Here is a 12,640-nt window from a genome sequence, read left to right as displayed (position 1 = left end):
TATAAGTAAAAGTATGCAACAGCTATGTTAATTTGATATAATGAAGGGAACAGTAGGCACTTTTGTGCTCTTATGCACGCCCCTTATAGTCCTCTTAGGAATGGGGTGAGGTCAATAGTAGACAGTTTTTGGTTGAAGATTTTGGGATTTTGAGTAGAGACTATGGAGTCAGGTAATGAGTTCCAAGCATTAACAACTCTGTTACAGAAGTCATATTTTCTGTAATCAAGTTTGAAGCGGTTGACATTAAGTTTGAATCTATTGTTTGCTCTTGTATTATTGCGATTGAAGCTGAAGTAGTCTTTTACAGGAAGAATTTTTTTACATTTATTGATTTATTTTTATTTATTTATTTATTTATTTATTATAAAAAGATTTTTTTACAGGAAGGATTTTTATATTTTTATTTATTTATTTATTTATTTATTTATTTATTAGATTTTTATACCGCCCTTCTCCCGAAGGACTCAGGGCGGTTTACAGCCAATATAAAACAATAACAGTGTACAACTAAAAGAAAGATTAAAAAACTTATTATATAATTGGCAGAGATTTAAAACATTTAAACCTAAAAACCCTTAAAATTCATATAAATTAATTCAATCCCAATTAAAATTGATATTTAAAATTTTAAATTTAAGCCAGTCCCGCGCGAATAAATAAATACATTTTCAACTCGCGGCGAAAGGTCCGAAGGTCAGGCAATTGGTGCAGGCTAGAGGGAAGTTTGTTCCAGAGGGTAGGAGCCCCCACAGAGAAGGATCTTCCCCTGGGGGCCGCCAGCCGACATTGCTTGGCGGATGGCACCCTGAGAAGTCCCTCTCTGTGCGAGCATACGGGTCGGTGGGAGGCGTGAGGTAACAGTAGGAGACCCCGTAAGTACCCAGGCCCTAAGCCATGGAGCGCTTTAAAGGTAGTAACCAAAACCTTAAAGTGCACCCGAAAGACCATAGGCAGCCAGTGCAGCCTGCACAGGAGTGGTGTTACATGGGAGCCGCGTGCGGCTCCCTCTATCACCCGCGCAGCTGCATTCTGAACTAACTGAAGCCTCCAAGCCCCATGTAGAGAGCATTGCAATAATCCAAGCGAGAGGTAACGAGCATGAGTGACCGTGCATAAGGCATCCCGGTCAAGGGATGCCTTATTTTATTTTATATTTTATTTTTACAGGAAGGATTTTTATATTTATAGACTTGCTGCTTAATTGTAATGTGGGCTTCACAAAATTTGTTCCAAAATATACAATTCTGCTTGGAATTCCAAGGTAGAATAACAAATCTTTGTGCGCAAGGCATGTCAATGTCACAAAAAGATGTTTTCTCTACATGAACAGGTGCTAATGTTGTTTTGTATCCATGGTATATGGAATGTAACTCCCATTATTAAGCACACAATGTACACTTCATATGGTCAGTATTGTCCTAGTAACAGTTACAATTTAAACAGAAATCAATGTAAGCTGAATATCAATATATCCTGCTAAAACATTGTAATTTAAACAAGAGCATTCAAGACAGAGGTAGCTAAAAAAGATTTAAAGCATAATCTTTGTAGTGAGGAGGTATGTTATTAACCAACAAGAAAATATGGTGGCCAACTTCAGTATTATTGCCAAGAAAACTTCAGTTCTGTCTAGGAAGTCATTGTTAGTTAAATTGGACTTGGAAACTTCAGTTATAGTATGTTCATCAAACTAATAATTATATCGGCTAGAAGAGAGTTAGATTGCAGGAGGAACTTAACAAGGTGCCAAAATGTCTATGTATTGTATCAAAAAACCCTACTGTCATTTGGATATGCTGCTGCAAATCACAAACAAGAAATCAAGAAACAAAAAACATCAAAGAGTTTGCCATAGTTTAGAAATATTATGAAATAAACTACCGGTAGTGCAATTTTCCCTGATGGTGGGCTTCCAGACAAGTTCAATTTCAGTTTCAACACTTTCCCTATCACTTGCCTATGCCATCAGAACAGAACAGATCTGAGCATCTACCAACTTTGTTGAATGCTCTTCAACAAGGGACAAATTTGCCTGATATGGGGCAACATATTTTTTTTTCTATTATATCGCCATTATATTACTTTCCTATTGTCCTCAGCCCATATGTGAGGCAGGTGTAAGCTATCCCATTGCTAAAGTAAGTTTCCCTTTAAAGTAATAGCAACCCGCGATTGTTCCAAAGTGCTTAAATTTTGATGTGCTTCACCAACCATTCTGTTGGCAATGGAGTCGGGGAAAAATAGGGAGATGGGATCAATTTAGGACTAGTAGCCAGCTCAGGCTGATTTGGGGACACGCCTGTCAGTTACTGGGCCTACTCTACCGCCACCTTCTGGGTTTCCCCACTTCTCCCTATGTCCACAGAGAACTGGAGATAACTTTGAGGCCACTGCCATGTTCCGTTTTACAAAACAAGTTTTGAAAAACAGATCAAAGCCCTCCTGCAGAGTGCATGAGTCTAGCTATTTGTCAAAACTCAGCATCTCCAGAAGCCCACTGAACAGATGCACTTGGCACTTTCCTCCTGTATATCAAACCAGGAAAGGCAGATCAAGCCACTTGTTAGCTTTCCACCGGTCCCAGCCCCATCTTCTCATCACTGCCATGATTGGCTGCTGCTGGTTGGTGAAAAGTCAGGGGGCAGCAAAGTCATAAGTAAGGTTTTACCAATTACTTTGTTTAATCAACCTGCAGGCATGAAATAAGGACACCACTATTTGGCTTCCAGCCAAAACAGGCAAGCAGTGCAGAATAGATACCAGCAGTGGGGACAGAAAATATTACGCTGGTATAGCTTTCTGCCAACTGGACAGATAGCATTTTAACAGACCCCAAATCCAGCCCAATTAGCCAATGTTTCTGCAACAGTCTATAGACTTTCTAATGACCATTGCATGCTGTTACCTAGTCTTTTTAGGGGTCATCAGTGACCTGTTCAATTAATATGTTCACTCCCCAAACAGATTTAATACTTCCTATTAGGACTCAAGAGCCACTCCTACTCTAAAGAAATCTGCCAAAAGTTCCCAATTTCCCAACAGCGACAAAGTATGATACTAATCTATACCATTTCCTTACTGCCCCTGTGCAGTTCTTTGAAGGAAAAAAAAAGTCAATTATCTTGCAAGAAGCCATCAATCTCAATCATCCTGTATTGTTTACTTCTACCTGTAATGTACATCCTTCTTTTTTTGGCTTTACCAGCCTTATTTCCACTTCCCACGTGTGCACACACCGTCATCAGGCTGGAATGTTTCCAAGGACAACAGGTTGTCTCTCCAACCCCACCCTGCTAGAGAATGTACCTGCCTGGGCAAAGGTCAGTGACTGTTGTAAGCCTATCAGATGAAGCATCTGGTGTTAGACGGAAGAAGGAGGTGAAACTAGCACCTGTTACTTGATAGGCATACGTAGGCAGAGAATGAAGAAGGCAGGTTTCAATTTTATCTTTGGACCATACCCTAAAAACTGACCATTAAGCAACCACAATGGAAGAGGAATATGGCATAAGGATCCTAGGAAACCCAAGAAGACGGCCCAGGAAAAGATTCTGGCAACAGCATCTTCCATGATTAATCAGCTGTAGGTGAGTGAAGCCCATTCCAGAAAATATCTGTGCGTCTATGCCATGCTATCCTTTCTCTTTTCAGTCAAGAAACTGCCTTCTGAAAACTTTTCAGACGATTACAGTGTACACTCAGACATATTCTTTCTTCAGCTGTATTATATCAACATATAGACAGATTTATTTCCATATGAATTGCCATGTATTTCAGTTTATCTTTTACTTTCATTTAAACTTCAGGAGTTCACAAAGTAGGTGGTGGAACTGGCATACTTTTAAAGTCTTAAAACCATTCTTCCTCTCTAGGTTTCCTTACCCAGTAGCTTCAGTCACTAACAGTTGGAAACGGTAAGGAGGACAAGTTTTTTCCCATATGGGTTAATGCTGAACAGCTAAAGCCAGGCTGGGTGCTAACTTCTCCTAGCTACAGGCACTCCAGCAAAACATAGCAAACATTGTCCCAAGCTAGTGAGCACCATCCATACACAGCCTCAGGGCAAACAGTAGGTATATAGTAACTCTTTTTCACTATTAAAATGAAGTGGATGGAGCCATGGGTATGGATTTCATGTTAATACTGTACCCATAATTTAACATCCACGGGAATCAACTGTTTGTTTTTCATGAATTCAAGCTTCAATCACACTAGCAGAAAAAGATTTGGGGATGTTGGGGGGGGGGGCGGAAGAGATTTATCTTCTATCTTGTTCACTTTCCAGTGATTTAGTACTAGATTTAGTACTTTGGTTTTTCCAGTCATGTGGCTTAGCTGGCAATCTGCCTTAAATAGGCCTGATCTCCATATAGTTTTAACAGTGATCTCATGTTCTGTGCCGGTTGGAGGGGAGGGTTTGAGCTGATGCTGTCAGGCTGTGTCTGGATCAGAAGCCTCCTCTTTCTGCTCACTTCTTCTGCAAGGGAAACCTCCAGTAGCCTCTGATTAAATTATTAAACAATTGCCTGGGATAAATGAGATCTCTTATTTGAGAAGCAGTGGGGGAGGATTAATTATACTTCTTTCATTCTTATGTGCTGTACTAAATATCCTCTAAAACCATTATCTGCTGTTAGATCCCCATAGGTAGTTATTCTCAAACACATCCTTCTGATTAAAAAAGAAAAACATGCATTAATTGTGGCCTTTGACTACCAGTGGTTTTATAAATGACCACCCCATTGCTTTGACTCCAATGTCCTATGTATTGCAAATATGTGAAGTTACTTTTTCTAACTTACTTAATTCGACAGCTAAGATCTGCTAAAATACAAAAAAGGGTAATGATTTTAGCCCTGAGTCAAATCAAAATAACACTCTCTCTCAGATATGAATCCCCTTCTTTGCAGACCTCTTTGCAATTTTTGGTAAAGAAGATGTTAAACTAATCAGGGTTCATTTGAAGTGCCAACTTTCCCTGACTTGGAGATATGTTGAGGGACAATTTTTATACAGAGAAACCTGGAAGTTGTAGGAGCTCAATATATCACTTGACCACCAGGCTGGCAGAAGGTTTACTTTCAAGGACATGTGGACAGTGTTATATCTTGTATGTCCATTTCATGTGCGAACAAATACAAGAGAAGAAAGAAAACAAGAAAAACAGCATTATAAATAGATTGCTTTTAAACCTCAGTAAAGAATGTAAAGGGTTTTATGCCAGACTGTACATTTCAGGAGCTTCTCCTGAACATCTTCAGATTCAGTTTCTGAACTTAGATTTCACACGGTACTGTAACTTTTTAAACAAAGGGACTTTCTGGTTTCAGAGGTCAGCAAAATAAATAGGCCTCAAAGGATGAAGACCATCCAGATTTAATAATTGTCATATTTGCCTACGAAAATAATTTCATTTTCTAGTCTCCGATACTTCTGATATTCTACAGAGAAAGATACATAGAATTTGCCAGCCAGAAAACTTAAAGCCATTTAAGCCAGAAATTCTAAATTCCTTATTAAATATTGAAAAGATTTTAAAATGGACCAGTGAGGAATCACCATCTTGATACCAGAAATACTTTTTTCTGCTTTTCCTAAATACTGTAAGGTATTCAGCATCCACTTTCCAACTAGATTCCTGCCTAATTTCCAGAATATCTAAAGGGTGCTGGGGGGGGGGAGCCAGAAGAGCAAAGTAGTATGAAATGGTTAAATGCTGGTCAACGACTTTATCAAATTATAAAAATGAAATCCTGTTAATTGTACCTTAAACTGGGGATGAAGAAAAGAAGCTAATAATAAGCCCAGGTCTCAATCGCTCTTGGAGAAAAAATGTGTATCAAGGGTTAAGACAGCTTAGATGCAAGCTTCTATTGTCTCACAACACAGAGAACCAGTTGGTGACAAGAGGCAGATGCTGATGAGGGACCATGTGAGACTGGAACAGTGAAAGAAGCTTTCTTATTGTGTGGGATCTCTGCTTCAATCATCAGCTTTTGCTAGTACAAGAAGCAAATGCTACTAAAATGAAGACTTGTACCAAGAACCTAAGAATTGGTGCATGATATGAACACTCTTATGCCAAAGAAGAGCCAACCTGTTGAAGACATAGCCAAGACTGCAACAAAACCTATAAGTGGAATTCCTGAAAGGCAAGGAATCATTGACCCAGCACCTTGGAGCTAAGATGCCATAACAAGGACAGCACATTGAAGGTAACACGAAATTTAGACCAGTCCTTGAGGGCCTGCATGGAAGAAGTTTCTTTACAAGGCATGTGTGCAACCTTTCTGGAGTAGATCAATGTAAACTTTATAATCAAGTACTAAAGAGGTGTTTAACAGCCAAGGAAATTAATGCTTTACGATCGTTGCTTGTGTTTCCAGTCTAAACGTTTTAAAAGTAGCTATGGATACTCCCTCCATTCCCCCAACCCGGTATGTAGTATGTGCTTTATAAGAAAATTCATCTCGTTTTTAAATCACATTTCAGTTTTGTTGGATGACCACTGATTCTATTATGATAAAAATACTTCTCCTAATTACATTTATCAAACTATTCTCAACCGTTAACAATCAAAATATGTCGCTTTCTAGTGCATATTTTTTATCTAGGTCATTCAATTTATATTGTATAGGTATTCCTTATGATGTTGATTGTTTTTATTCACATAATCATTAAGCCTTTATAGCTCTAGATTGATCAGATTTACAAAATTACAGAATAAGGGTGAGCTATTGCTTCAACAGAAGCAATTCTGATATTTTTTGCATTATATCTTTCCTTATCTATTTTTGCCTTTTTTCCAAAAATATTAAGATGCTCTCATGGGACACATAATAGCTACATCCTTTTTTCTGCAATTAACAGAACTTTGGACCTAAACAGCACATTGCATGTCTTCTGCTTGCTCTTTCAGGGTGATACTTCACAAGTGTATTAGCAGATAAAAATTTAATCATGCATCTTTCATTTTTGGGGGACAATTGTGAGGCCTTGATACCATGATTGTGTTTTAATCTGTTGTTTTGGTTTTGTGATACTCAGGACTAATTTTATACTGTTTTAATGTGCGGCGTGAAATGTTTTAGAAATTGCACCAAGGCATTTTACACTGTATGGCAAAACACGTTGAAAAAAGATGGAAAATACCACTTGACAGTAGAACAACTGCAGATGTCTTCAAGGTGCCTTTGCAGTGGGCTGGAGAAAAGACAGAAGTGATCTCATGAGTGGGTGTCCTTTAATAATCATTAGAGAACCATCTTTGTACTGTAATTAGAGGGACATGATGTTGAGCCCTAGAATCAGAATAATTACTCTATTTTATGAAAAATATATATGTGAAAGAACAGACAATTTTATATTCTTAATATTGTTAACAAATGCAAAGCTAACCGCAACATGATGTAATTTCAATATAGAACATAGATTTCAATATAGAACCTGTTTATGCCTTTTCACACTGGAAAACTTTCCCCCCCCTCTTTCAACCTCTATCATCCTGACATCATGAGACATGCTTGCAGCAAATATAATTTCTCTTTGCCTTCCATCAAGACAAAAGCTAGTACAAAGAGCTGAGTTTGGCAGCTTGGAGAATATCAAACCCATCTTTTCTTAACGAAGAGATTATAAGTATATGTATATGAGTATATGAGTATATACTTATACTTATATAAGTATATACTTATATAACTATATGACTAGGTGGCTCAGTAGCTAAGACACTGAGCTTGTCGATCAGAAAGGTTGGCAGTTCGACAGTTCGAATCCCTAGTACAGGTCTCCTGTGTGAGCAGGGGGTTGGACTAGATGACCTCCAAGGTCCCTTCCAACTCTGTTAGTTATTATTATTTTTTTTGCATTTATATCCCGCCCTTCTCCGAAGACTCAGGGCGGCTTACATTGTGTTAAGCAATAGTCTTCATCCATTTGTATACTATATACAAAGTCAACTTATTGCCCCCCAACAATCTGGGTCCTCATTTTACCTACCTTATAAAGGATGGAAGGCTGAGTCAACCTTGGGCCTGGTGGGACTTGAACCTGCAATATTGCAAGCAGTTGCTGTTAATAATAGGCTGCATTAGCCTGTTGTGCCACCAGAGGCCCTTATTAAAGATAAAGTATTTTTAAGATGATTGTCAAATTGATAGAGGTGGAGGTGTTACTAAAATAGCATTAAAACCTGAGACTAGAAATAAGAGAAGCATTTCTTGCATGTTTATATTTTGCTGTAAAATTATTGAAACCATGTAAATGAGAAAATGCATCCAAAGGTTTCATAGGGGCAAGTATCGGTTATAAGTTACTTATTATTAGACAATCTTGCTTTTCCTGGCACAAACATTTTGCCACAAGGAAAATTTATGATTCAACTTTCCTGGACAAGGCATGGAAGAATGGCCTGGCCCATAAAAACAGAACAAGGCCTGGCCCATAAAAACAGAATTGACTTGCATGAACCCTACTTGACCCCATGGGGAGTGGTCCTCCTTACTCTTTCCTTTCACTTTTCACAGAGAAAGCCCTTTTCATATTTTATCACTGTTTCCTTTACAGATACTGGCAGGATCTGGGCGTGCTCAGAAGGGAGCTGCAAAAGCTGAAGCAGGTTTCGGCCTCAGCCAGAAAACTCTTCCATTTCTGCTGTTCCCTTTCAACCGTTTCCATCCAAGGGGGTGGGGGGGGAAGTGATTTGGATAGAAATCAAATAAAAGTTCATTGCCTCTATCCCTGGGAAAATGTGTCAAGTACCCACCTTCCTCCTTGTTGCCATCCTCCGGGCCAGTTGAAAGCAGCAGTTCCTGAGGCCCATTGTTGCTGTATATGAGCCGGTTCAATATCAACCATGGCAGAACTGGAGCACCTGAATGAACCCAGGCTCCCAGCTCATGCCAGCCGGATCCAAAGGAACATCCTGGAAGAGCATGTGGAGCTATGGTGGTTCCAGGAGCCCAAGAAGTCCCTTATTTGCTATGGAGTAGCAGTGGCCTTGATCCTAGCCTGTGGGGTGGGTGGTATTGCCCTGCTGTACAGTACTAGCAGTCGCTCTGGAGAGTGGAGGCTGGCAGTGGGCACAACACTCTGTCTGCTGGCACTCTTGGTACTACTGAAGCAGCTGTTAAGTTCTGCCATCCAGGACATGAACTGTATTCGCAGACGGGAACAGGTGGAGTTGCTGAAGAGCGGTGGTGCCTCGGACTGTGCCGTGCTTCTACTGACAGCCTTGGTGCTGCTGGTGTGTGGCACTGTGCTCACAGCCATCTCTACCACCAGTGTCAGCACTAACCCCCCAACCCCGCGCCCCTTTGCCAGCATGTTTATCAGTGGCATTGTGCTTACAGCCGCTGGAGCAATTATTCTCTTCAGCCTGTTGTTCTATTTGACATGGACTTCCTGCCGTACAGCTACTCGTCAGAACCAGGGGGCTGCAAACAACAGTGCTATTTTTACTGTATCAGGACATATTTCGGCCAGTCAGCAATTTCCTCCTACCTCCAGCATGGCAAACTTAATTTAACTATCAAGGACATAATGGTGACTGCCTTCGACTCTGAGATTGCTCTGACTTTATGGTTGGATTTGCCCTACATGTCATCTGACCCAACTTCAGCAACGTGATAAATTTTTCACCACAGAGCAGTTATTCTCAGTCAGTATTGAGGCCTGGCTTCTTGGCAAGATGTTTGCTTTGGAGCACCGAGAGATTCACAAGATGTGTAAATGAAGGAAAACAAATGGGTATCACTCTCAAGCGTGATCCTAAGTAACTAAGGCAATTTGAACACGCAGGGAAGCATCTTTTTCTCTCTCAGCGGTTCCACTGAAAATTCATTTCAATCTAACGTTGGTTTCTGAGGCATTACTGTACCACCTATTTCTTTTTTGCATTCAAAAGGACTAGAAGCTTGCTTTTACAAAAAGGAAAGCCACAGCTCTGTAGAAATTAAATCAGTTTTAAGCTTATGTGCTGTAATAGTGAGAAACCCCAAATGCACAAAGTCCTATTTAGAACAACCAAAGTAGGAATGCTAAAGAATAACTAAGCTACATATTTCCAACGAAGTATATATTCCTAGCCAGAACACTGAGGATCATGGCAAAATACTCTAAGATTCAGCTGCCATGGCTACTGGATGTAGACTATAAAAATCCAGGTGATCACAAGATGATAGCAATGAGTAGTATTTGTATATTTCTTTTTGCTATTTTCTAACAATCCCGAATGTTGTAACCCAGAGATGGTAATTATGCCACTTGCCATTATTATTTATTTATTTATTAAATTTATTGGCCATCCATCTTATCACAGACTAATGGTACTTGATAGGAATAATATTTTCCAGGCTTAAGATTTTGGTGTTCTTCAGTTTGGAAACAAGATAAAGTCACCTAGTCATTGGGAGTCAGGTGGCATGTAACTTTCATGAATGTTTATTAGTAGTATTATAAAAGGAAGTTTACAGGAGCAGCATACTGTGTGAATCCAGGGAAGCATCAATTCATGCAATATATGGAAAACAAAAGTTGTATAGGTATGCTGGTGTATGAAGAAATAATACTTGGTTTACCTTTAATAATGGAAGTCCCTAGGTCTGATTATTTCAAGAAACATCTTGCTCCAGACAAAGAGCAAAATGGAGGTACAGCATCTGCTGATGAGGAGCTTTATAATATCTGTCCCTTCCTGCAATGCCAGCTTTCTCAACAGCAGTAAAATAGCAAAGAAAGTCAGTAAAGTTTACTTAAATTGTACTGTACAGGTAGTCCTCAACTTACAACAGTTCCTTTAGTGACTGTTCAAAGAGAAAACAGCACTGAAAAAGGTGACTTATGATTGTTTTTCACTTACGACCATTGCAGTATCCCCATGGTCAGGTAATCAAAATTCAGATGCTTGACAACTAGTTCATATTTATGACGGTTGCCATGCCCCAGAGTCATGTGATCAACTTTTGTGACCTGACAAGCAAAGTCAATGGAAACGCCAGATGAACAATGTTACCAACTTAACAACTGCAGTGCTTCACTTAATAACTGTGGCAAGAAAGTTTGTAAAATGGGGAAAAAGTCACTTAACATATCTTACTTAACAACATAAATTTTGCGCTCTATTGTGGTCATAAGTCGAGGACTATCTTATGAACGGAATGATATGTTTAAGAAATGTGAGGATGCTTGCAAAGATGGGGGTCCTTTTATCTCAACTAAACTACAATACAGCTACGTTTCTATTGTTTTTAAATGATTTTAGCACTTTCTACAATACTGGAAGAAAAAAGATGTTGCTTTGTTCAGCTTCTAAGCCCTTTTGAAATGTAATTTGATTCATGTGTGTATCTTGAAAATCAAAATTAAATAAGATAATATAACAGCTTGTTGCTTCACCAGGTACCCCTCTACCTATAGATAGCTTACAATCAGTTACCATATTACTAAAACTTAGTTCTCACATACAAGCTTATTCACTCATCCTCAGATGTTATAGCAATTTCCACTGGAATTCAAATGAAAAAACATGTGGAGGAATCTGCTGCTATTCCCCACATTCTGTGGCTCCTACTTTACCAAGTATCATTTTACAGCCATAACCCAGGATCCATTCACACGTCTTCAAGAAACCTGGCTATAGTTGTGAGCTATGAAACTGTGAGGCAACCATTCCCATTTCAAAAGTTTACTGGAGTTGGATAGCCAATTAATTTCCTCACATTTATGGCATCAAAAGTATCCTCACTTTGCACCTTACCAAAACATGTGAAAAACCAGAGAATATGCATTTTTTCCTTGCTATAAACATTAAAAGTTCAACAAGTTCATTAAGGCTTTCTACATTTGCTTGGGGGTTAGCTCCACTGAATTTAGTGGGAAGAATATAAAATTAAAAACAATCCGGACACATGTTATGCCAAAAGTCAACAATATTCCCTTCTAACCTTTCCAACAGAGTGGCTCTAAGCAAGGTTTTCTATGTCTGCTAGACATTTGGGACTTTTTAGGATTTTAATGTAAACCCTTTCTAGTTTCTTTAAATTCATAATTCCAATTTCAGACAAAACTGAAGCCTAATTCTAGAATAAAAATATTTATATAATTGAGGGGAGGGAGCATATCTCCACCCTTTAGCCAACATCTTCATCTTACTGTCCTATTAATATGGTCTCTCTTTCTATCTCCCTCAGGTGGAAAACTAGTAGACATCCTAAAAACCTAATTTCTTTCTGGTTTCAGAGCCAAAGAACTTGGGATGCAAATGCTGTAAAGCAGGGGTCTCCAACCTTGGTCACTTTAAGACTTGTGGACTTCAACTCTGGTAGTTGAAGTCCACAAGTCTTAACTTAAAGTGACCAAGGTTGGAGACCCCTGCTGTAGAGGAGCTACCATAAGTTTAACCATAGTAGCCATAAGCTAAACTTGCAAAAGCCTGCAAGTTCAATTACAGGTATCTTTGGCTCATATGATCACAGGCAGCAAGTGCTGAGAAATGTCTCTGCCGAGTCATACCTGAAGGAAGGAAATTTAGAGCCCAGGATGCAACAGATCTGAAATTAGTAAACAGGACTTTGCAAAGCAACGGAAGGGGCACTTGGCAAAGCATGTTAGGACAAATAAAGCATTGCTTCCTTAAGCA

The 12,640-nt window shown here is 39.2% G+C and overlaps 1 protein-coding gene across 7 annotated transcripts; it reads left to right on the top strand.

The window, feature by feature from the left end:
• The first annotated feature begins 2,384 nt into the window (after positions 1 to 2,384).
• TMEM125 (transmembrane protein 125) lies at positions 2,385 to 12,242 on the top strand. 7 transcript variants are annotated; one of them, XM_058177152.1, is made up of 5 exons: positions 2,385 to 3,590; positions 3,876 to 3,917; positions 5,893 to 6,440; positions 7,095 to 7,235; positions 8,569 to 12,242. In XM_058177152.1, the coding sequence occupies exon 5, from the start codon at positions 8,858 to 8,860 to the stop codon at positions 9,527 to 9,529; it is 672 nt and encodes a 223-aa protein (XP_058033135.1). In that variant the 5' UTR covers positions 2,385 to 3,590; positions 3,876 to 3,917; positions 5,893 to 6,440; positions 7,095 to 7,235; positions 8,569 to 8,857; the 3' UTR covers positions 9,530 to 12,242. The 7 variants fall into 7 exon arrangements, with proteins under 7 accessions (XP_058033135.1, XP_058033137.1, XP_058033138.1 ...); XM_058177154.1 differs by lacking the exon at positions 3,876 to 3,917 and having other exon boundaries at positions 5,893 to 6,218; XM_058177155.1 differs by lacking the exons at positions 3,876 to 3,917; positions 5,893 to 6,440.
• Positions 12,243 to 12,640: the final 398 nt, after the last annotated feature.

The sequence above is a fragment of the Ahaetulla prasina genome, chromosome 3, assembly GCF_028640845.1.
Source record: "Ahaetulla prasina isolate Xishuangbanna chromosome 3, ASM2864084v1, whole genome shotgun sequence".
NCBI classification, from domain to species: Eukaryota; Metazoa; Chordata; class Lepidosauria; order Squamata; family Colubridae; genus Ahaetulla; species Ahaetulla prasina.
The sequence above is the reverse complement of the archived record's forward strand: the minus strand, read 5'-3'. Positions and strand labels throughout refer to the sequence as shown.

Bases quoted from the DNA above. Each gene is read 5' to 3' on its own strand.
- TMEM125 (XM_058177150.1), top strand. From the start codon at position 8,858: ATGGCAGAACTGGAGCACCTGAATGAACCCAGGCTCCCAGCTCATGCC.